Source organism: Lissotriton vulgaris, chromosome 5 (genome assembly GCF_964263255.1).
Source record: "Lissotriton vulgaris chromosome 5, aLisVul1.2, whole genome shotgun sequence".
Classification (NCBI taxonomy): domain Eukaryota; kingdom Metazoa; phylum Chordata; class Amphibia; order Caudata; family Salamandridae; genus Lissotriton; species Lissotriton vulgaris.
Genome location: NC_141693.1, coordinates 2,026,868,341 through 2,026,894,025, shown reverse-complemented (window position 1 = coordinate 2,026,894,025; position 25,685 = coordinate 2,026,868,341). Strand labels below are relative to the sequence as shown.

The 25,685-nt window shown below is 51.4% G+C and overlaps 1 protein-coding gene across 2 annotated transcripts in view; it reads left to right on the top strand.

Annotated features, from left to right (window-relative positions):
• CIZ1 (CDKN1A interacting zinc finger protein 1) overlaps nt 1-25,685 on the top strand; it is a 748,675-nt gene that overhangs the window by 61,853 nt on the left and 661,137 nt on the right. For both annotated transcript variants that reach the window (XM_086924896.1, XM_086924897.1), the window contains exon 4: nt 24,911-25,077. In XM_086924896.1, the coding sequence (XP_086781022.1) occupies nt 24,911-25,077 (167 nt within the window). The remainder of the gene's footprint in view (nt 1-24,910; nt 25,078-25,685) is intronic.

The window sequence follows — 25,685 nt, the reverse complement described above, 5'->3', positions numbered from 1 at the left end:
ACAGAGTTCCATTATTACAATGAACACATCAAAGTAGCCAGTAATGTGGTACATACAGTTTAGCATTGTCATATTAATTCTCTTCCAGGGGATCCGCATCAATAGTCATAAGCACATGAATATTCCCGCCCATGCGCAGGACCCCAGAAACATATAAAAACATATATGTGGAAACCATATATGTAGCTCTATATATATTTATATATATAAGTCCAGAATCCTGCAGTGGAGCAGCTCACAGCAACAGGTACAGACCACTCGAGCGCGTTCTCAGGGTGATAAAGTGCTTTTATTACTCCGTAACTGGCAGCATGACGCGTTTCGACCGTGGGCACCCGGTCTTGATCACATGACGAGACCAAAAACCAGCGAGTTTTTAATGCAGATAGAGAGCACCAACTCCTCCCAGTCTAGCATAGACATAAAAACATACTTGTGATAAAGACTACCCGAGAGTTCAAAAATCAGTACTACACTTGGAATATTTTACAAGAGGGTAAATCTCAATAATTAATGAATATATAAATGCAATAAAGTGCATAATAGTAATATATAAATATGCACAGTTTATAGAGAGATGAAATTCAATATATATATATATATATATGTATATATATATATCATTAGCAATAAACACACAATGCAGCCTTCCATATACTGGAAACGCTGAAGAATTTCCCTTGCGCATAAATACAATTCCAATAAAGCAGGGAGAAAGAAAATACATTTGGAAAAACTGCTTAAATGCACAGCAGAAACCATAATCCTGCAAAGAGGAATGAAAGAACATTGCCAGCACATAGGCTGCATTGTAGAAACATCAGTGTAGAAAGCTGAAACGCTAACCCACAGAAACACACAGAATAAACTGTCACCGTGCCTTTAATGCAGATGACCCCCTAGCTTCCCATCATGCCTCAGGGGTGACAGTTAGGTCAGTTGTTCTTTCTGGCTCCTTCTGTCCGGACCCTAGTAACTTTTTTTTTTTGTAACTCTTTTTATTGACAATAAAAGAAAACATAAACAAACAAGGCAATAGAAGGCAATACAGCTGGATACGTGTTCAAAGGGGGAAGAAAGCGCATTACAGTGAAGTAGTGTGGCTCACTGGTTAGAGGCGGCAGACCCGAGAGCAGAGGACGGCCCGGGACCAGGGTTCGAATCCCGGCGCGGCAGGTTTCTGGACCAGGGTCAGCGGACTCGATAATTCTCTCGCCTCGGTGCGTGCTCTGATCAGCGATCACACTCGGCAACTCTGGGCATTAGCTTGCCTCATCTTCACTAACGGCCCCACCAGACCGCCGGGGATGCCTGGTCTCACCCTGGAGATACCCATTAAGGGACCATCTCCCAGGGAAGCCAGGAAGGGTTTCGCAGCGGTCGAAGCGCCTTGGGACCCTCCGGGTAAGTAGTGCGCTATATAAATGCCTATACATACATACATACATACATAGAATTTAATACAAATCATCAGTGCAGAAAAAAATGGGGGGAGCAGGGGGAAACAGAGTCATAACACATTAGAACTAAACAGGACTAGGATTGTCGATTCAGGGGGAGAGAGTTACATCCGGGATATCGGTGAGGGGAGGTGTGCAAACATCACCCCGGTACGAGTTCCACTGGCCCCAAATTTTACCCCACTTCCTCGGTCTGCCGCGCGCTACATACACTGTTTTCTCCCGAAACATACACCAATCCATATTCTCCTTCCATGCCGAGATAGTGGGCGGCCTCTGGGACCCCCACAACTGTGCTATATCTCTCTTGGCGATCATATTTCCAAGGGTCGCCCACCGAGTCTGTGCCACATCATAATCAGTCTGTTCCCAAACATTCAGCAAACAACGCCTGGCTTCGGGCATCAGTGGAACACCCATGACTTCCTCCATCACGGCATGCACTCGATTCCAAAACACTACCACCTCCGGGCACTCCCAAATTATGTGGAGAAAAGTACCAGTTAAGCCACATCCACGCTTACATAACCAATCCACAGAATAACCCACACGAATCAGGCGAGGGCCAGTCACGTAAATCCGATGCAGGATCTTAAGTTGCACAAGTCGGAGACGGGCTGGAATCGCGACCTCCTTGGGTGAGGATATCGCAGATTGCCAGTCCTCATCATCCAGCTCTAAACCGTCACTGGTCCAAACCTCTCTGAGGTGCAACAACAGGTCTGTACCATCGTTAATCAATTACTTGTATATCAGAGAGATAGTGCTGTCTGGAACGTATCCGTCAAGCACCCGATCTTTGAGTGGGGATGATTCCGGGATAGCAACACCAGCAGGAAAAACCGCACTCAACGCGTGGCGGATCTGCACATAGCGGAAGAACTCCTTGTCATTAAGTTCATATTCTACCTTCAACTCCTCGAAGGTCTTAATCCTATCTTTGGTCCAGAGATCCCTAACTTTACAAATACCGATCATATCCCACTTCTCAAAGCCTTTCGTCCTCCACAAGCTGCCCAGTCTTTCAGACACATAGAGCGGAGTCGCCCGGGTCAATCGGTCCGTCCACCCCATTGCCGCATTCGCACACTGCCACACTCGCACTGCTATCTTAGTGGGTCCCGAGAGTTTCCCTCCAACAGATTTGGAGTAAAGCGCCCTATTATAATCTCCACCCTGCAGCTGCCACTTATCCATCTCAAACGCAGGGTTTAACGCGGGTCCGTACATTGCATGGTTAATCGCTCCCAGCTGCGAGGCCCAGTAGTATCGCTTGATATCTGGAAGTGCGATACCGCCGTCATACCAGGGAAGCGTCAGTTTGGCGAGGGCGATATGCGGACGTCCACCCCATATCAACCTCCTCTGCAGACTCTCCACCTCCGACCCTAGTAACTTAAGCTCTGTTTTTTTCTGATTTCTGTCAGAAATTACTGCTCATTTGTTGTCAAAAACCTCTTACTTCTATGTTTTTCTGCTGTTGAAGTACTTTTCTACTATTTTTGAGAGAGTTGGGCATAGTTTTCCAGTCAAATTTGCCATCTCTTTTTGACTCTTGCCCTTTCTGTGGCAAGAAGAAGGCTAAAACAGACTCCCATCCTGTCTGTCATTGCCATTTGCCAGTCACTGTACAAAAGAACACTGTAGGACAGAGAGAGGATTCACCTCTATGGGCTGGCTGAGAAGGGTAAAACACCTTCAAGAGGCAGGTCTCCGATGTAGAAGAGGAAAGAGAGAGCCAGATCTTCATCTAGAAGTAAGGTTCCAGTCTGCTCTCTATCGGCGTCTGGCTTGGCGACAAAAATACCTTCATCTGCAGTGAAAATGTCAACGAAGAGACCATCGGAGGCAGGCTCGCCGTCGAGTCGTTCTTCGTTGCTGCGGGCTCGCTCAACATCAAGGGATAGATCTCAGTCGTCGCCGTCAATTCGGCGTTCGCCGTCGAGACGTCCTACGCCGTCGCCCTGTTATCGGCGTTGAAGCACTAGTCTCCGTTGCCGTCAACCAGGCGGCAGTCAACATCGAGAAGTGCCTCGTTGTCACCAGAGGCAAGGCACACCACTCGTCCGGTGACGTTAAACGTCAAGGGCTAGATCTTCGTCGACGATGAAGAAGGACTCGTCGTCGAGACCTTGAGTCAATTATACTAGGCGTCGTTCGACGTTGAGACGGCAGTCTCAATCGACGGCGAGAAGTGCTTCGATCTCGACTCCGCTGGCTTCCAGTAGATGATCAGCGTCAGGAGAGAGATCTGAAAGGCCTAAAGACAAGAAGTTGAAGGTATTTCTCTGTCGATTCGTACTTCGTTAGGGTCTCCTGCACACTCATCGTCGAAGGCGAAGTCTGTCACGTCACATCATTGAACGTTGAAATACAAGGAGAGGTCGACGTCAAGGAGAAGATCTCGCTCTAAGGATTCACCAGTGACAGTGACGCATAGTCGGTCGACGTCGAGACACTCCCCATCGACGTTGCATCGTTCATCAAGACGCCGATCGCGCTCCAAAGATCGCAGAGAGTCCTCTCATTTTATTATGAGCCCTCCCAAGGCACTCTCGACGTCACGCAGCTCTTCTGCTCATTCTACAGAGCAGACAAGAACATCTCCAAGAGGCTCTACACGGAGACAGCGATCTCCTTTGATTCATCTTTCGCCGCAGAAAGAACCCTCTGGTCATGCTCAGTGGCATGCGGACTATTCAAGTCCACTGCACAGATCCCCACTACAACGTCTGGTGCAGGAGGTGGACAGGTCCCCCACTACTTGGACCAGGGATTATCGAGGCAAATTCCTGGAGCATAGATCAACTAATGCTTATCGCAAAAGGCGAAGAATACCATCTTGGTCATCATCTTAGACACACTCATCCAAAAGGGAATCCTTTCCTACACTTACGGATTGCCCTCTCTCAAGAGTGTCACCCATCGATGATGTTAACACCTTCCAAGATGTCCTCGCTAGAGGAGCACCGAAGCAGAGTATAGACATGTCAGCACCTCAGGTCACCACTTGAATAATTTTCGAGACCCTCCATCAGAGTTCTGAGGCTAGACCATTACTCCTTGAACCGGTGATGGACTTCTTCCTCACCCCATCGTCAAATATTTCCACATCTAGAGAAAGGAGGTTGGATGTGTTCGGTGAATCTCCAAGATACATACTTTCACATTCCAATTGCAATTGCAAGTTCCTGCGATTCATGGTAGGCGCGAAGCATTACCAGTTCAGAGTCTTACCGTTCTGCCTCAAATATACCCACGGGTATTCACAAAATGCATGGCAGTGGTGACGGCAGCATTCCATCGCCAAGGCTTGTTTGTGTATCCATACCTGGACGACTGGCTTTTGAAGGGATCATCTCCTCACATGATGCAGCACCACTGCCACATCTGCCTAGATCTCCTTCACCGCTTGGGCCTTCATGTGAACATGGAAAAATCAGTTCATCAGCCCACTCAGTCGCTCCACTATCTGGGCTCCACCTTGGACTCCGGCCTAGGAAAAGTGTTTCCTTCGGAAGAGTGACTGTTATCAGTGAGGAACAAATGCAATATCATCCTTCAAGCACATCAACCATCAGAAAGGCAAGTGGTGTCTATACTGGGGTCGGTGGCATCTTGCATATTTCTCATACCCAACTCCAGATTAAAAAAGAGACTGTTGCAGCAGCATCTGGAGGACAAATGAGACCAATCCTCAGGTCATTGGGATAACCGAATTCTCCTCTCTGAAGCTGGGAAGAAATCTATTCTCTGGTGGACTCAGCCAAAGAATCTTCTAGTGGGATTCTCATTCCATCATCCTCTTGCAAAACAATCCTGTAGCAGGGATTCCGTTCTCCTACAGAACTGTGCATAGAGATGTAGAACCTTAGTGAATTAGGGTGACCCAAAACTCACCTCAGTATCCAAAATCCCCTTACCGAGCTAGCTACAGTGTCTCATTGGTCATAACAAACTCCCAATGACTTAGACAAACCAGAACAGACCTATTGGGTGCCAAACATTTAATGGCGCATTCGCGCATCATGAGGATGTAAATGTAAAGGAATTTATATAGCGCAAATCACCGAGCGGTTTCTATGCGCTTGTTTAGGGAACCCGTCCTGGTATTCCCCTGTGAGATAACCCCGGCAGGGTATCCGCAAGGTGAAAGCCAGGCATCCCACCGCGAGGGGCCATTGTGGAGATTAAGCAAGATATTGGCCAGAGTCGCAGAGTGTGAACCCGTAAATCGAGTAGGCACCAGAGCGAGAATTGTTGAGTCCATGGACATTTTAGGACTCAAGACCCCGCCGAGCCGGGAATTGAACCCTGGTCCCGGGCTGACCTCTGCTTCCAGGTCTGCCTCCTCTAACCAGTGAGCCACACTTCTCCAGGTTCATTGCTGCAAGGCAGCTGCCCCCATAAGCGAGGGGGGTAAGACAGGCCCTTACTCTAGGGATTGTGGCCGCTTGTGTCCATTTGTAAGGCAAGCTGTTTCGGGAGCAGGGACTCCCACTGTACTTTTCACATTACCCTCTGCCTCATGGGGACGGGGAGGGCCGCAGTTCATCGGATGTTTTCTCAGGCTCGCCGGAACACTCTTAAATGCCGACATGACCTTATAGTGTGGCTAAAATGCTACTGGGCCACCATTCTTTCATAACGGCCAGTGCTCATTTGACATTGGCCAATACGGGAGACCTTGGAACATCGCTCTGCAGCGTGGGGCAGGACCAGTAAAATCGCGCAGCCCATCCCGGCAACAGACACATTGGAAATGAGAAAAACATGCCGTAAAAAAAAAAAAAAAAAAACAACTGCCCACTGTAGGAGAGTAGGGTCTGCAATCCTATGATCACCCAGATTTTTTGCTTTTGTTTCACTGGTTTACGACTTTCTCTGGCTGTGGGCCTGCCAATCAGACCCACAGCCTGGCTGTTCTCTTTCTAAATTACGAGATGTACCCTAGGTGCATATACCAATTGGTACTGGGCCACCTTATCAGACCCTGTAACTCAGGGCGTAGGTGTACCCAGGGCCGCCAGGGGCTGCAGCATGTATTATGCCACCCCTGGCTGGCCTCCTAAATTTGACACAACTGGCTGCATGACAGCGGGGGCGAAGTCGTGTAATCACCCTTTGCTTTAGATATAGTAGCTCTATATCTAACCATACAATGGACACCCGAGTCCCTATCAGTCACTCCTATGGCAGGCCTTGACAATCCTGAAGGCAGAGTGCATGGGCTCGTGTGAACTAAGCTCTGGCTCGAGCCGAGCCCGGTTGCAGCTTGCGGAATCAAGACCCAATGGCTGTTCCATGATAACGCGTACCATATCGGTAACTTCGGTGTCGCGTTATCAAGACATGTCGAGTAAGGTGTCATACAAATCGGGATGCTGCCCTCTCATCAACTCTGGCGACGAGGTTAGCATTCCGCCCTTCTAGAGGGACACGACATGTACGTGACTGTGAACCCCGGTTAAAGTTAACGAAAGCCTCAGCTCCACAAAATGGATGCTGCCACCACAGACACAAGTCTGACCTCCTGCTGCTGGGAGTCCTTCCAGCGAGGAGCACTTGGACAAAGGGTTTCCTGTCGAGGGCAGTGTTCGCACCGTCCCAGACAGGGTTTGTGTATTCTGGGTAGGTAGGGCTTTTGCGAGAAGGTGACTGCGGAGTGGCACCCCGGTGCTCACTACGCATCTGCCGGTTAGAACCAGTTCCAGGGGCGACAGCCCTGGCCTGGGGAAAGTCCGGCAGGGGAGAGGGGTGTAACTACCCCCCTTTCTGGTCCCACCCTTAGGGCAGGACCTAGTCATGTACCCACCCCTTTCTTTAGGATAAAGGCCGGAGCGGGGACCCTTCCAAATTAGATCATCTTTGAATCAAGAATACTTTCTACGAAAGGACTTCAAGACTCTTCTCAAGATTTCTCCCTTGTGGCTAAGGAGTAGTCACCCTGCATCAGCGGGCACCATCTAAGAACTCTGCGGTTTGCTGTAAGTCCTTCCTCAAGGAATCCGACGGCCCAGCTCGACGAGAACCGGCTTCCCTGGCACCTCTGACCTCTACCCACGTCATCAGCTCAGCTGTGATCTGTGGGTGCGACGAGACCTCGAGGGACCGGCCATCATCAGAACCTGCACGCTCTTAAAAACCAGCACGACCATCGAGGTAACTCTCTGGTGAGTGCTCTGGGGTCCGAGAAGCCCCGACCCTGAGCCGCTCCAGCACCGAAGTGCAGTCTCCCAGCATCTCCACGATCTGCGTGGGGCCCTTCTGCTCGCTGCTCAGCACGTTGTCTGGTCACTGGCCGCTGGCTCGTACCCTTCTGTGACGACGACCAAGAATCAACACTGCCGGTCTGGTTGCTCCAGACTGGCCCCTGCTTCCATCTTTTGAGAGGCACCCCGGACCCTCCTGGTCCACCCAAGACGCCGACAGCGACATCCGTCGTGGGACAGCTCGCACCTCCACCGTGGTCGCCGACAACGCCCCCTGGTCCGAGAGACTGCAGAGCCTAGCGTCGCCCACTCACCTGGTCGAGGTGACGGCCAACCGGTGCCTTCCTGGTACCCTCTGACTACTGGCTAGTAGTACGAACTTGGTCCCCTCTGCTTTCAGGTTTCATCAATCTCTACGAACTATTCAACACTGGTCGCCGGCCAGCAACTCCTTTTCTTCCGGCCCCTGGCTCGTCAGCGAAGACCCCGACGCCTGTAAGACTTGTGCAGCCGCAGCCCTCGTGGCTAGGTAACTCGGCATTTCGGTGCCTGCATAGCCTCCTTACTCTAGGGTCCCGAGTCCCTCGCTTCCGACTTGCCTTAACCTTTCCGTGTCCTAGGACACTTGTCTTTAAACTATGCACTTGAAGTATTTGCTAAAGAGATTTGGTTTGTGCTTAGTACCCTGTCCTCATAAAGAGTACAGGGCTGTTGTGATTCTTAATAAATATACTGTTTATTTTCATAACACTTGTGTGGTGTCCTTTCACTGGGTGTTCAAGGGGTACATGTGTGGTAAACAGCTGGCTTAACGCGCCCTCTCGAGTCTTTAGCCTTAGACTGCTCGTATCCATGCTACTAGGATAGCTGGTCTATAGGTTGACTTACAACCAAACACCATAAGGGTCGTTGGAACGATACATAGCGGTCGCTAGAATAGCGAACGTTGCATATCGGGCCAACTTCTCACATTGGTGAGCAGCGGTTGGGATTTGAGCTTGCTGTTGTTTTACCACACGTATCCTAAGAATATCTTGTTGAAAGATCGCACAAGTACTGTTAGTACATATAACTAAAGCTTAGAATACTCTGAGTTCTACTGAACCAGCTGTTGTAGCTCCTCAAGGCTTAGCACACCTTGGCTACAGCTCTTAGCAAGGGAAAAGTAGGAAAACACATAGTGTAGGTAGGTGCATCACTTACACCACACTAGAAACAGTATGTCGGGCCAAGGAGGAAACTCTGAGTCTCCCCTTGTGTCAGTTGACCCTCCACAGGTCATCCCTTCAGGATATACTGTGCTGAGCTTCAAGGAGTTAAGACGATTGTGTCACTCCCGGAAGATTCCGCAGGGGTCTAACCCCACAACGTCCTTTCTGATTGGTCTCTTGGAGACTTATGATGCCAGGAGAGCTGAGAAACTTCGTAGCTCTTCTAATCCAGAAGGAGACATGCCTCCCCTCGAGGGAACCCGAGACGATCCTGACCTCATTCATCTCGCAACCGAGAACGAGGATGTGGAGGAGGATGAGGATGAGGATCTCTCTGGGGACGAGGCAGATAAGGGACAGGTAGAAGTCGTCAGACTAAGCAGGTCCAACTTAAGCAAACATGATAGCGGTACTGGGGGACCCCTGGGGCCACTATCAGGTCAGCTTAACATGGGGAATGGACGAGCCAGATCTCTATCAAGAGGCTCTGGCAGATCCCTTCATACCAACGGCTCTCACAACTCTTCTCAAAGAGGGATGACGTCCCCTCAGAGGAGAGTGTACGAAGCGAAGGAAAGGGCAGCTAATCTGCGGATCGAAAGGGAAGAACTTGCCCTGGCCAAGGAAAAGCTTGCTTTCGCTAGAGAGCAACAGTTAAGTGGGGCAGTCCCCACTGGTGGCAGCAATGTACCTAGTAATAGGGAAAAGAGTTTCGATACGAAACACCTTGGGAAGATAGTGCCCCCCTTTAAGCAAGGGGACGACATCCACAAATGGATTACTGCTTTGGAGAGGGCCTGCACTGTGCAAGGCGTTCCCCAGAGTCAGTGGGCAGCTATCTTGTGGCTCTCCTTTGAAGGTAAAGGAAGAGACAAGCTCCTCACCACAAGGGTAGAGGACGCTAACAATTACCAAGTCTTGAAGAATACACTCGTTGCAGGGTTCGGCCTAACCACTGAGCAGTACAGGGTGCTGTTCAGGGATACCCAGAAAACGCAGTCTCAAGACTGGTCTGATTTTGTCGATTGTGCCACTAAGGCTTTTGAGGGCTGGTTGCTGGGCAGTAAGGTTACTGATTACAAAGGATTGTATAATTTGATGATGAGAGAACAAATTTTAAACAATTGTCAGAACCAGTTGTTGCATCAGCATCTTGTCGACTCGGATCTGACCTCTCCTCAAGAATTGGGGCAGAAGGCGGACAAATGGGTTCGTACGAGAGTTAAACAGAACCAGGGCCAGAATCAAGGTGGTCAGAAGAAAGCAGACCAGAAGGGTAAAGATTCTAAGGGGGAACAAAATGACCAGAAGTCTTCGACAGGTCCCCAACAACCCAAAGAGGGTGGGGGTCAGGCTCCCCAAAAGAAGAAAGAAGGCCAATCCAAACGTTGGTGCCAGTACTGTAAAAATAAGTCTCACTGGTTTAGTGAGTGCACCAAGAAAGGAGGAGGGCAGACTCCTGCCACTGCAGCCCCTAAGGCACCTGTGCCCCCTAGTACAGTCAGCAGTGGTAGTGCGCCTCCCAAGGGTTTGGTAGGGTTAACCCTGGGTTCTGAGGGGCGTGACAACTTAGTTGGCACACTCACTCAGGCTGTCCTTGTCAGTACAGGGGACGTGGACGTGTCCCCTGACGTAAGCCCCAATACGCTGGGCAAATACCGACAGACGCCTTTCATAAATGGAAAGATGGCTCAGGCCTATAGGGACACTTGTGCCAGCGTCACCATGGTGACGCCTAACTTCGTGGACCCTGGACAGATCATGCCAGGTACAGAATTCCTGGTGACCAATGCAAGCAATGTCACTACCAATCACAGTATGGCAATTGTAGCTTTCTCCTGGGGAGGGGTAACTGGCCAAAAGAAGGTTGTAGTTAGTCCAGACCTCCCAGTGGATTGTTTGTTGGGCAATGATTTGGAGTCGTCACAATGGTCAGAAGTGGAGCACCGGACTCACATGGAAATGTTAGGTTTGCCAGCACATGTGTTCGCTGTGACTAGGTCGCAGGTCAGGAAATGCCCCACTGAACAGGTGCTGGATCCTGGAACAACGGACCAGACACCTCCCAAGAAAAAGAGCAGTAGGGTTAAGGCTGCGCCTTCCCCCTTGCCCCAGGTCGAGGATCAAGTCTCAGAGGAGGCTGACCTACAGGAATTGAGGGAAACTGAGCCGAGAGAGTTCGAACTTGACCAAGTTGAATTCTTGGGCTCAGGGGGACCCTCAAGGGAAGATCTGGGGAAGGACCAATTAGACTGCCCTTCTCTTGAACCCCTCAGACAGCAGGCTGCTGCTGAGGCTGCAGGGAACGCCACAGGTACCCACAAGGTATACTGGGAAGATGGACTCCTGTACACTGAGGCAAGAGACCCCAAGCCTGGCATGACCAGGAGGCTGGTCGTCCCCTTGTCTCAGCGTGGTTTCCTACTTACCTTGGCCCATGAGATTCCCTTAGCAGGTCACTTAGGCCAGACGAAAACGTGGGACAGGCTTGTCTCGCACTTTCACTGGCCTCACATGAACGAGGATACCAAGGAGTTTTGCCGCTCCTGTGTCACTTGCCAAGCCAGTGGTAAGTCAGGTGGCACGACAAAGGCCCCCCTTATACCAATGCCTGTGGTGGGGGTGCCCTTTGAACGGGTGGGGATCGATATCGTCGGTCCCATGGAACCACCGACAGCATCAGGGCACAAGTTTATACTGGTGGTAGTGGATCATGCCACCAGGTATCCTGAAGCTATTCCCCTTAGGACCACTACAGCACCTGTTGTGGCAAGAGCCCTAGTTGGAGTATTCTCCAGAGTGGGCTTCCCTAAGGAGGTCGTCTCCGACAGAGGTGCAAACTTTATGTCGAGCTACTTAACTGCTATGTGGAAGGAATGTGGTGTTAACTACAAGTTCACTACCCCCTATCATCCACAATGCAATGGGCTTGTTGAGAGATTCAACAGGACCCTAAAAGGGATGATTCATGGACTACCGGAAAAGCTTCGGCGTAGATGGGACGTCCTGATCCCCTGCCTCTTGTTCGCCTACAGAGAAGTCCCACAGAAGGGGGTTGGCTACAGCCCTTTTGAACTTTTGTACGGGCATCCTGTAAGAGGACCCCTGTGTTTGGTGAAGGAAGGATGGGAGAGACCTCTCAAAAAGCCTGCAGCCAACATAGTGGACTATGTGCTCGGCCTCCGCTCGCGGATGGCTGAATACATGGAAAAGGCATCCGAAAACCTTAAGGCCAGCCAAGAACTCCAAAAAGCTTGGCATGACCAAAAGGCTGTCTTGACTGTTTACCAGCCCGGACAGAAGGTGTGGGTGTTGGAGCCAGTGGCCCCAGCAGCACTCAAGGACAAATGGTCCGGGCCCCACACCATCCTGGAGAAAAAGGGAGAGGTCACCTACCTGGTCGACCTGGGAACTCCCCGGAGCCCCCACAGGGTGCTTTATGTCAACAGGCTAAAAGCATATGTCGACAGGAAGGACATGAGTTTGCTCATGGCCATAGATGAGGGACAGGAGGAGGAGAGTGACCCTCTCCCCGACCTGCTCTCTCAGAATCCTGACGATGGCTCGGTAGATGGTGTTGTCTTTTGCGGCAGCCTCTCCGACCATCAGCAGAGCGACTGTAAACAGGTTCTTCAGTCGTTCCGACATCTGTTTTCTCTGACACCCAGTCAGACCGATTGGTGCACCCATGAGGTCGACACTGGTGACAGCCTGCCCGTAAAGAGTAAAATCTACAGGCAGCCTGATCACGTCAGAGACTGCATCAAAAGTGAAGTGCAGAAAATGTTGGAGCTGGGAGTCATTGAACCCTCGGATAGCCCTTGGGCTAGTCCCGTAGTTCTAGTGCCGAAACCTCACACCCAGGGTGGTAAGAGAGAGATGAGGTTCTGCGTAGACTACAGGGGTCTCAATGCAGTCACTAAGGCTGACGCCCACCCAATACCAAGGGCAGACGAGCTTATTGATAGGCTGGCTTCGGCCAACTACTTAAGTACGTTTGACCTGACAGCTGGGTATTGGCAAATCAGGTTAGCTGAGGACGCCAAGCCTAAGACAGCATTTTCAACCCCTGGTGGGCATTATCAGTTCGTGGTGATGCCCTTTGGTCTGAAAAATGCACCTGCCACCTTCCAACGGTTGGTGAATCATGTCCTTACTGGGCTGGATGACTTCTGTGCGGCATATCTTGACGATATTGCTGTGTTTAGCTCCACCTGGGAGGATCACCTGGTCCACCTGCGGAAGACGTTAGAGGCACTGCAAGCAGCAGGTCTCACTATCAAGGCCACCAAGTGCCAGATAGGGCAGACACAGGTTGTATACCTGGGCCACCTTGTCGGTGGAGGTCAGGTTCAGCCACTGGAGAGCAAGATACAGTCAATCAGGGACTGGGCTCCTCCAACCACCCAGACTCAGGTTCGAGCTTTCTTGGGCCTGACTGGATACTACAGGAAGTTTGTCAGGAACTATGGGTCCATTGTGACACCGTTAAATGAACTGACAAGTAAGAAAATGCCAAAAAAGGTTCAGTGGACAGCGAGCTGTCAAAAAGCATTCGATGACCTAAAGCAGGCCATGTGCACGGCGCCTATCCTCAAGAGTCCGGACTACTCCAAACCATTCATTGTCCAAACAGATGCTTCTGAGTTGGGTGTGGGAGCTGTTCTTTCTCAACTGAATTTTGATGGTCAAGACCAGCCCATTGCTTTTATAAGTAGACGGCTGACCCCTAGAGAGAAGAATTGGTCAGCTATTGAGAGGGAGGCCTTTGCGGAGAGGTGTGGCTCACTGGTTAGAGGCGGCAGACCCGAGTGCAGAGAACGGCCCGGGACCAGGGTTCGATTCCCGACGCGGCAGGGTCTTGGACCAGGATCAGCGGACTGATAATTCTCGCATCGGTGCCTACTCCGACCAGGGAGCACACTCGGCAACTCTGGGCATTAGCTTGCCTCATCTCCACAACGGCCCCACACAAACGCCGGGGATGCCTGGTTTCACCTTGGAGACCCCCAGGAGGGACTATCTCACAGGGAAAGCCAGGACGGGTTCCCCAGCGGTCTATAGCGCTACGAGGCCTCCGGGTAGCAGTGCGCTTTACAAGACACAACAATTTGCTGTGGTTTGGGCCCTGAAGAAGCTGAGGCCATACTTGTTTGGCACTCACTTCAAGATTCAGACCGACCATAAGCCCCTCTTGTGGCTAAATCAGATGAAGGGTGAAAACCCCAAACTGCTTAGGTGGTCCATTTCCCTACAGGGGATGGACTTCACAGTGGAACATAGACCTGGTACTGATCATGGCAATGCCGATGGGCTCTCCAGATATTTCCACTTAGAACAAGAAGACTTACCTGGTCAAGGTTAGTTAGTTGTTCCGACGTTTGGGGGGGGGTCATGTAGGAGAGTAGGGTCTGCAATCCTATGATCACCCAGATTTTTTGCTTTTGTTTCACTGGTTTACGACTTTCTCTGGCTGTGGGCCTGCCAATCAGACCCACAGCCTGGCTGTTCTCTTTCTAAATTACGAGATGTACCCTAGGTGCATATACCAATTGGTACTGGGCCACCTTATCAGACCCTGTAACTCAGGGCGTAGGTGTACCCAGGGCCGCCAGGGGCTGCAGCATGTATTATGCCACCCCTGGCTGGCCTCCTAAATTTGACACAACTGGCTGCATGACAGCGGGGGCGAAGTCGTGTAATCACCCTTTGCTTTAGATATAGTAGCTCTATATCTAACCATACAATGGACACCCGAGTCCCTATCAGTCACTCCTATGGCAGGCCTTGACAATCCTGAAGGCAGAGTGCATGGGCTCGTGTGAACTAAGCTCTGGCTCGAGCCGAGCCCGGTTGCAGCTTGCGGAATCAAGACCCAATGGCTGTTCCATGATAACGCGTACCATATCGGTAACTTCGGTGTCGCGTTATCAAGACATGTCGAGTAAGGTGTCATACAAATCGGGATGCTGCCCTCTCATCAACTCTGGCGACGAGGTTAGCATTCCGCCCTTCTAGAGGGACACGACATGTACGTGACTGTGAACCCCGGTTAAAGTTAACGAAAGCCTCAGCTCCACAAAATGGATGCTGCCACCACAGACACAAGTCTGACCTCCTGCTGCTGGGAGTCCTTCCAGCGAGGAGCACTTGGACAAAGAGTTTCCTGTCGAGGGCAGTGTTCGCACCGTCCCAGACAGGGTTTGTGTATTCTGGGTAGGTAGGGCTTTTGCGAGAAGGTGACTGCGGAGTGGCACCCCGGTGCTCACTACGCATCTGCCGGTTAGAACCAGTTCCAGGGGCGACAGCCCTGGCCTGGGGAAAGTCCGGCAGGGGAGAGGGGTGTAACTACCCCCCTTTCTGGTCCCACCCTTAGGGCAGGACCTAGTCATGTACCCACCCCTTTCTTTAGGATAAAGGCCGGAGCGGGGACCCTTCCAAATTAGATCATCTTTGAATCAAGAATACTTTCTACGAAAGGACTTCAAGACTCTTCTCAAGATTTCTCCCTTGTGGCTAAGGAGTAGTCACCCTGCATCAGCGGGCACCATCTAAGAACTCTGCGGTTTGCTGTAAGTCCTTCCTCAAGGAATCCGACGGCCCAGCTCGACGAGAACCGGCTTCCCTGGCACCTCTGACCTCTACCCACGTCATCAGCTCAGCTGTGATCTGTGGGTGCGACGAGACCTCGAGGGACCGGCCATCATCAGAACCTGCACGCTCTTAAAAACCAGCACGACCATCGAGGTAACTCTCTGGTGAGTGCTCTGGGGTCCGAGAAGCCCCGACCCTGAGCCGCTCCAGCACCGAAGTGCAGTCTCCCAGCATCTCCACGATCTGCGTGGGGCCCTTCTGCTCGCTGCTCAGCACGTTGTCTGGTCACTGGCCGCTGGCTCGTGCCCTTCTGTGACGACGACCAAGAATCAACACTGCCGGTCTGGTTGCTCCAGACTGGCCCCTGCTTCCATCTTTTGAGAGGCACCCCGGACCCTCCTGGTCCACCCAAGACGCCGACAGCGACATCCGTCGTGGGACAGCTCGCACCTCCACCGTGGTCGCCGACAACGCCCCCTGGTCCGAGAGACTGCAGAGCCTAGCGTCGCCCACTCACCTGGTCGAGGTGACGGCCAACCGGTGCCTTCCTGGTACCCTCTGACTACTGGCTAGTAGTACGAACTTGGTCCCCTCTGCTTTCAGGTTTCATCAATCTCTACGAACTATTCAACACTGGTCGCCGGCCAGCAACTCCTTTTCTTCCGGCCCCTGGCTCGTCAGCGAAGACCCCGACGCCTGTAAGACTTGTGCAGCCGCAGCCCTCGTGGCTAGGTAACTCGGCATTTCGGTGCCTGCATAGCCTCCTTACTCTAGGGTCCCGAGTCCCTCGCTTCCGACTTGCCTTAACCTTTCCGTGTCCTAGGACACTTGTCTTTAAACTATGCACTTGAAGTATTTGCTAAAGAGATTTGGTTTGTGCTTAGTACCCTGTCCTCATAAAGAGTACAGGGCTGTTGTGATTCTTAATAAATATACTGTTTATTTTCATAACACTTGTGTGGTGTCCTTTCACTGGGTGTTCAAGGGGTACATGTGTGGTAAACAGCTGGCTTAACGCGCCCTCTCGAGTCTTTAGCCTTAGACTGCTCGTATCCATGCTACTAGGATAGCTGGTCTATAGGTTGACTTACAACCAAACACCATAAGGGTCGTTGGAACGATACATAGCGGTCGCTAGAATAGCGAACGTTGCATATCGGGCCAACTTCTCACACCCACCGCCGCATGACGTTCTTAAAGGGGCGGAATGAGAAAAAAATCTACGGAACGCCCACGAATCTGCTCGGAGAATAATGGACAGATCTCTCTTCCAATGGCTAGCCTCCATTTATGGAGCTAGCCAATGGAAGAGACAGGCGGGACAAAGCCCCGTACTGCTAAACAAAAGATTTCGCCTGCACGAATACTGCTCCGCAGTGGACCCCAGGCGAAACCTTTAAAGGGGAGCGACTGGGTACAGTCGGGGGCTCAAAAAGTGATACGCGTGAGGGGAGGGTAGTGAGGAGATACACTGTGCACACTCTTCTAAGCTCTAGGTGACGGTAGTGCTCAGGGTAGGGAAAACGGGAACTCTGGTGCAAGATGACTACGGTCTAGCGTTTCCCTTCTTGCCCGCCCAACCTGAGATACGCGATCGTACCTGTGCAAGCCACGCTTCTCCGGAAGCGTGGCTGGGCGAGTCGCGGAGTCGTTGGCCTTCTGGCTCCTGTAGTCTCTGGGCTGGTACTCCGGTTGGCTCTCCGTCTGAGCTTCTCCTCTCGTCACGGTTCTCCGGTCTCTCCACGGTCTTGAACTCCTCACCTCCTCCGGTGTTTGAACACACAGGTCTCCCTCCGCGTCATCTGTGGGGGCGTGGCTTAGAGACAACTCGGCCCAGTTAAAGTAACTCTGGCCTTTTTCTTCTTCCGTGGAATAGTGGTGGGATTCTGAGTCCTTCCGTACTTCCGGCTGCTGAAGAAAGAGTGGGGAAAGGGAATCGTTGATATCATCCCATTCAACACGTAGGTATGTACTGGTTCGAGGCATGTGGGCTGCTGAATTCGTATCTGTGCATAGATCGCCGCCTAGTGTTGGGTCTGGATGATTGCACATTGTTGTCCTGGAAGAGTCTTCGAAGTATCACGAGATAGGTGGCTCCTCCCCTGGACTACAGTGCGCATGGGCATCGCCTCCATCCCCAGATTGTTTTTAGCCATTGGCAGAGATGGAGTGAAGTAAGTGAGTGATGCCCATGCTACGAGCAGATATATATATATATATGTATGAAGACTGCAGCTGCTACAGGCGCCGGGGAGGAGGGTGGGCGATATGAATGTCAGCAGCCCTACATGCCAAGAACAGATGCATACTGGTAAGTAGCATTTGCAGTTCGAGGCATGTGGGCTGCTGAATTCATATCTGTGCATAGAATACATAGCAGTCCCTCCATTAGCGGCGGCCGCCCGTGCCAGCTGCAGCAGTCTGAAAAAGTGTCTTGAGAACAGCCTGACCAACAGCTCTGCACTCCAAACAGCTGCCTGCTGTTTGGAGTGCACGTCTACACAGTAATGCTTAGTGAAAGTGTGTGTGGTAGACCATGTGGCTGCTCTACAAATATCCTCTAAGGGAATGTTACCTAGGAAAGCCATAGAGGCCCCCAACTTTCTGGTGCGCATGGGCATCGCCTCCATCCCCAGATTGTTTTTTTCCGCCATTGGGTTCGGATGTGTTTCGGTTCCCTCTGTCGGAATCGATAGTTGTTTAACTTTCCTAACTTGAGACCAAAAGGTCTTTAGGCTTAGCGTCGGTATCGTCTTCGTTCGGGTTTTGTTCTGTTTCTCAGCTCCGAACTCTTGCTGCCCCTCCACGTGCTTTCGGTGCGGACGGGCCTACACGACGCTCCAGACTACTGAACATGGAACGAACTCCGTTTAAGAGGTGCCCGGTGTGCACCTCTAAGTATTCACACCTCGACGTGCACCCGGTGTGCAACAAATGTTTGTCGCCGGACCATGATGAGGCCAGGTGTATGGCCTGCTCAAAGTTCCGGTGCAAGAAGACTCTCAAGCTTCGTCGGGCCGCTAGACTCCAGGCCCAGTTATCGGCACCACCGGCGCCCCCGCCGGACAACATCTTCGAAGAATTTGTTGGAGACGACGATGTCTTTCAAGTTTCGGACTCTAGCCCTGCGTCGGAGGGGGATGACTACGACGCGGGAGACGAGGAGTTTGATGAAGTCGTCGACAAGGTAGGGGACGACGATGGGGCCATTGCCACCGTGGAGGATAGCTCGGAGGAAGAGCATCCTCGGACTGACTCAGGGGTCAACCCCCACCATACGGCCCAGGTCGAGGGATCGCCTTCGGGCCTTACCCAAGACCTCATTAATCGTCCAGCAGCCCCGCCCCCGGGCCCGGCCACGGACATTTCTGCTGCGCCACTCCCGTTGAAGAAAACGAAAGTGAAGCCATCGGGGTCCACACCAACGGTATCGAAACCGAAAGTGAAAGTCGCACTGGTGGGACAGAAGACTCTAGAGGCGTCAAAGTCTAAGAAATTCAAAATGGCCGACTTGAAGAGCCACGCCAAGATGGCCGACCCGAGGGCCTCGGGGTCGAAGGCGAAGTCGACCGACGCGGCCGCCTCGGCGCCGAAGATGGTCGAGGTCGATGACCCAAAGAGAGCTTCGAAGAAGCGTCAAGGCGATTCCAAAGCTCTGGCTGCGCCGGCTCCGGCCGTCGAGGCCGAGGATGGTGATGTGTCGGCTCCGAAGACCGTGCCTTTCACCGACCCGACTCCGGACTCGGGGAAATTGCTCGAGCCGGTCAAGCCCTCTCCGGCCTTAACAAAGAAGGTCGCGGAGTCCCTGCAACGGATTCGGAAAGACGCTGTGGTTCCCGAACCAGAGGATGTGGTGCCGAAGCCCGCACCGAAGCCGGCAAAGGCGCAAACGCCTATCCGCTTCACGCTTCCGCCGAAGTCGACGCCGAAGGCTTTCGCTCCGAAGCATGGGGCAGGCGTGCCCTCAAAGGTGGTGTCAACACCCAGGGCGTCATTGGTGGTGTCGAAGCCCCGGCTCCAGCCCCTTGCGGAGGAAGAGCGTCGGGAGGTCATCATCGACGCCAATACCGGGAAGCTGTCTCTCCTCAAAAGGAAAATCACCACGGAACCGGTGTTGGAACATTTTCGCATTCCCCTCAAAAACAAGAAGGACTCTGCGGGTACTTCAGCCCCTATAGAGCCTGCATCTCCCAAGAACTTAGAACGTTCACCGACACATTCCAACGCTGGGGAAGGTGACGGAGAGGAGGGGGACGAGTATGACTATCCGGCGTCCTCGGATCCGGAGGAGGAACATGAACCTTGGTCTGCCGGAGGCGACCCAGAGGACCCTCAGTCGGGTCAGGAACCGCAACTCTTTGCGGCGAAAACCTCACCAACGGAGGACTCTGCAGCCTTCAACGCCTTGATTGAGAGGGCTGCAGCAAATCATGATGTCGAACTGCATTCGGATCCTGTGGATGTGGATTTTTTGTTTGACACTTTCTCAGTGGCTGAAAAGTCAGTCAAGACATTGCCAATGCTCCAGGGAGTGCTAAAGTACGCGCCGGAGGTCTTCAAGGAGCCCACTCGGGCGCGAGTCATCAACCCTCGCATTGACAAAAAATACAAGGCAGCGCCCTCAGATCCAACATACATCAAGGGACACTTGCCACTGGACTCTTTGGTTGTATCCAACGCACGCAAGAGGGCGAATTCACAGACCACTGGTGACGCTCCTCCCCCAGACAAAGAGTCAAAAATATTTGAGGCCTCAGGAAAACGAATTGCTGCACAGGCAGCTAACATTTGGCACATCTCAAACACGCAGGCCCTACTTGCACGCTACGATAGGGCACATTACCACATCCTAGAAACACCTCTGCAGCACTTACCTGATCAGTACAAGGAGGCAGGGGAAATGTTGATTCAGGAAGGAAAGCTAATCACTAACGCTTCCATCAAATGTGCGCTGGATGTGGCTGATACAGCCTCCAGGGCGATCAACACTAGCGTGTTGCTAAGGAGACATGCATGGCTTAGGATATCAGGCTTCAAACCAGATATACAGACAACCATCCTGAACCAAACAGTCAATCCTGACCACCTGTTTGGCCCCGAAGTGGATGCGACACTTGAAAAAATGAAGAAAGACACGGACACTGCTAAATCTATGGGGGCCCTCCAGTTTCAGCAGTTTCGGGGTGGTTCTTTTCGCCGCTCCAATACCAGAGGCACCTCAAGGGGTCAGGCATCGCAATCCACACAGTACTATAAGAGCAATACCCAAACCTCATACACCAACAAGGGTAGAGGTGGCTACAGGGGCAACAACGTCAAGGGCAGGGGACGTGGAAACAACAGCTCCAGGTCCTCCACCGCCAACAAACGGTGACGCCTTGTCACTGCCCCCCGACCACACAACACCGGTCGGGGGGAGACTCCAGCAGTTCCTGCCCGCGTGGAAATCCATCACCACGGACAGGTGGGTCAAATCTCTTATCCAGTACGGTTACTGTCTGGAACTTACTTCCACTCCACCAAACATACCTCCAAGAAACCGTCCTATGTCCGGCGAGCACATGCACTTGTTGCAGCAGGAAGTTCAAGTCATGCTGCAAAAAGGGGCAATAGAGCTCGTCCCACTGCAAGAAAGGGGAACAGGGGTTTACTCTCTGTATTTTCTAATCCCCAAGAAGGACGGATCCCTCAGGCCCATCCTGGACCTCAGGCCCCTCAACTGGTATATTCTCTCGGAGCACTTCCATATGCTCACGTTGCAGCAGGTACTCCCTCTGCTTCGACAGGGGGACTTCCTGGCGACGTTGGATCTAAAGGATGCATACTTTCATATCCCCCTGCATCCTTCCCACAGGAAGTATCTCAGATTCACGATTCAAGACCAGCACTACCAGTTCAGGGTTCTGCCTTTCGGGGTCACCACAGCGCCAAGGGTCTTTACGAAGTGCCTGGCGACTGTGGCGGCGCATCTAAGACGCCAGAACGTCCACGTCTATCCCTATCTGGACGACTGGCTCATTCAGGCAAAGACAGAACAGCAGTGCGCCGACCACGTGTCCCGCACCATTCATCTCCTGCACGATCTGGGATTCTCGCTGAATTACCCGAAATCCCATCTCCAACCCGCCCATATACGGCAGTATCTGGGCGCGACAATAGACACTCTGGCAGCCACTGCGCAGCCAAATTCAGTGAGAATCGCCAGTATCCAGACGCTGATCCAACGATTCAGACCTCAGTACTCGCTTCCAGCGAAAGTGTTCATGCAGTTGATAGGCATGATGGCCTCCTGCATCTCCATCGTCCCGCACGCGAGACTACATATGCGTCCGCTTCAGGAGTGCCTAGCACGTCAGTGGACTCAGGCTCATGGGCAACTGACAGACCTAGCGTTGGTAAGCGGTCGGGCGTACAACTCTCTGCATTGGTGGAATCCACAAAACCTTTGCAAGGGCCGACCGTTCCAGGAGCCTGTGCCGCAGATCATCCTGACGACGGACGCTTCTCTCCAGGGATGGGAAGCGCATGTACTCCACTACACAGTGCAAGGACTATGGACACTACAGCAAAGGAAGATGCACATCAATGTTTTGGAGTTGATGGCAATCTTCATGGCCTTGAAGGCATTCAAAGTACATCTGTGCAACAAGGTCGTGTTGATCCGGACGGACAACATGACGGCCATGTACTACATTCAGAAACAGGGGGGCACACACTCTCCGCAGCTACCTCATCTGGCTCAGAGCATGTGGAAGTGGGCCATTCAGAGGAACATCTTCCTCATGGCAGAGCATCTCCCGGGCAAGGACAACCAGATGGCGGACCTGCTCAGCAGGCACAGCCATCAGATGCACGAGTGGGAGATACATCCATCAGTACTCCAGCCGTACTTCCAAAAGTGGGGTCATCCAGAGATAGACCTGTTCGCCACAAAGGAGAACGCAAAATGCCGAAGCTTCGCCGCCAGGTTCCCACACCCGCAATCGCAGGGCAATGCGATGTGGATGAACTGGTCAGGCAGATTTGCGTACGCTTTTCCCCCAGCACCTCTGATACCGCTGGTGGCACGCAAACTCAGGCAGCACTCGATGACTCTCATCCTGGTTGCTCCGACGTGGGCTCGCCAACCATGGTACACCACGTTTCTGGAACTCTCCGTGGTACCGCATCAAAGGCTTCATCTCACTCCCAGCCTTCTGACGCAGAGCCATGGCGACATTCAGCACCCAGATCCGCAACAGCTCAACCTGGCGATCTGGCTCCTGAGGTCCTAGAGTTTGGCTACCTCAACCTTCCCCCCGATTGCATGGACATCATTCGGGAGGCAAGGAAGCCCACTACTAGAGCATGTTATGCGGCTAAATGGAAGCGGTTCGTCGTTTACTGTGTAAACCACAATATTGACCCGCTGGATGCTTCCATTCAAAACATCATTTGTTACCTGTTCCACCTGTACCAATGCAATTTGGCGTACTCTTCCATCCGCATTCACTTGTCTGCAATGGCAGCATACCTCCAGAATAGGCAACACCTGTCACTTTTTAAAGTCCCGGCTATCAAGGCTTTTCTGGAAGGACTCAAAAGGGTCATTCCACCACGGACACCACCAGCTCCTGAATGGAACCTCAATGTGGTTCTTACAAGGCTGATGGGTCCTCCCTTTGAGCCACTGCACTCTTGTGAGCTTCAGTTTCTGACTTGGAAGGTCGCTTTCTTAGTAGCAATTACATCGCTACGGAGGGTTAGTGAGTTGCAGGCGCTCACCATCCAAGAACCTTTCTTCCAGGTACACGCTAACAGGGTGGTGCTCCGCACTAACCCCAAATTCTTACCCAAGGTTGTATCTCAATTCCATATGAACCAGACAATTGAGTTGCCAGTGTTTTTTCAAAACCCAGAGTTGCTGGCGGAGCGGATGCTCCACACCCTTGACGTCAAAAGAGCCTTAATGTACTACATTGACAGGACAAAAGATTTTCGTAAGACCAAGCAACTTTTCGTTGCATTTGCCTCACACCACAAGGGAAACGCTATCTCCAAAGCTGGGATCGCTAGGTGGATCGTAAAATGCATTCAGATTTGTTACGCTAAGGCTAAACGCACTCTCACAATTCCACCAAGAGCCCACTCCACCAGAAAGTTGGGGGCCTCTATGGCTTTCCTAGGTAACATTCCCTTAGAGGATATTTGTAGAGCAGCCACATGGTCTACCACACACACTTTCACTAAGCATTACTGTGTAGACGTGCACTCCAAACAGCAGGCAGCTGTTGGTCAGGCTGTTCTCAAGACACTTTTTCAGACTGCTGCAGCTGGCACGGGCGGCCGCCGCTAATGGAGGGACTGCTATGTATTCTATGCACAGATATGAATTCAGCAGCCCACATGCCTCGAACTGCAAATGCTACTTACCAGTATGCATCTGTTCTTGGCATGTAGGGCTGCTGACATTCATATCGCCCACCCTCCTCCCCGGCGCCTGTAGCAGCTGCAGTCTTCATACATATATATATATATATCTGCTCGTAGCATGGGCATCACTCACTTACTTCACTCCATCTCTGCCAATGGCTAAAAACAATCTGGGGATGGAGGCGATGCCCATGCGCACTGTAGTCCAGGGGAGGAGCCACCTATCTCGTGATACTTCGAAGACTCTTCCAGGACAACAATGTGCAATCATCCGGACCCAACACTAGGCGGCGATCTATGCACAGATATGAATGTCAGCAGCCCTACATGCCAAGAACAGATGCATACTGGTAAGTAGCATTTGCATTCTTTATCCGACCCTCCTCGTCACATATAGACTGTAAAACATTAATCTCTGAAGTGCTTCTCCAGTCCTTCCTGACGAAAGGCAAACATCAACACTTTCGAAGATCTATTGTAAAGAAGTGCTCCTGAACCCGTAAGTGGGAGGGACTATTCAGTGCTTATGTTTTAAATGGAGATTCCCGAGATAAAACCAGGATAACTGGTAAGAAACTATTCCTTCCTTTCACCTTCCCTTTCTTTGTCTCAAAAAGCTGGTAAAGTAGTAAAATTGACCTTACTGCAATGCTTGGTAAAACTAAATGATATCTGCTAAATAATGTAATGTTTGCATGTAGGACTTCCCACACCCAACAGAACCCCTTAAACAGAATGCCTCCTATACATTTATCAAAGCCCTTGTGCTGTAGGTAGCAGGGTCCCTCAAGGTATGCCACAGACAAGCATCCAGCTCAACACTGGAGACTAAATCCTTCACCTACATCCAACAAAGCACATATACATCAATGCCACAAAAACCTATACTCAATGCAGTCAAGATGTGTTGGATTTGCAAACGTTTGCAAATGTTCCAGATGTCTATTTGTTATCATTAAAAGATAAAGAAATTCATTGGTGTTTTTGTTACTTAGTATTTAGTGATGCTTTTCTTCTGCAGGTAGCATGCGTGGATTTGCAATGGGGCCTTCACCTGCCATGCCGCAGTTCTTTACTCACTCAAGACATTCCATGATGAGAACTCCTCCCATTGGAATCTCAATGAAACCCCCGCAATTGGGCTTTCCAGGCATGTCCTTTCAGCAACAAAATCGGATGTTTTACAAGGTAAGAGACACTTCATTCCCATGATGGGCGTAACATCTAATGGAACAGTGACGCGTGTGTGTCGCTCCTTGTTAACATGACTTTTTTAAACCTACAATATTCCAAGTCTGGTCTTCCTTCTGGTCCCCAAACAGCCATGGAATTCTTTCACCATCCGTGATACTGATTCTGCTTTTGAGAAAGTGCAAAAATAAAACTACTTTTTGTTAAAGAAAATTTCTAGACCCAAACACTAGATGGTGAAATACTGAATCGGATGTGAATCTAGAATGGTCTCAAGCTTCAAAAGTAGTGCTAAAGGAATGTAAATGCTTTCCTCTTTCTGTTGCTGAGAAACAGAAAGAAAAATCAATGGACTTAGGGAGATGAAGAGGAAGCCCATATCAAAATGGTTAGTTCTCTGGGGGGGGGGGTCCAAGATGGCGACTGCAGCAGACTCGGAGTTGGAGTTGCGACTGCTGTGTTGAGCGAAGGCTGTACGAGTATCACCCCTCACTGCTGGGGGAGCGGAATGGGCCTAGTCAGCCCCCTGCCGAGCTGAGCATCCTACTCTACAATCTTGAGGGCTGAACCTATCACTAACAGGAGGATCCAGCGCCAGTGCCTGG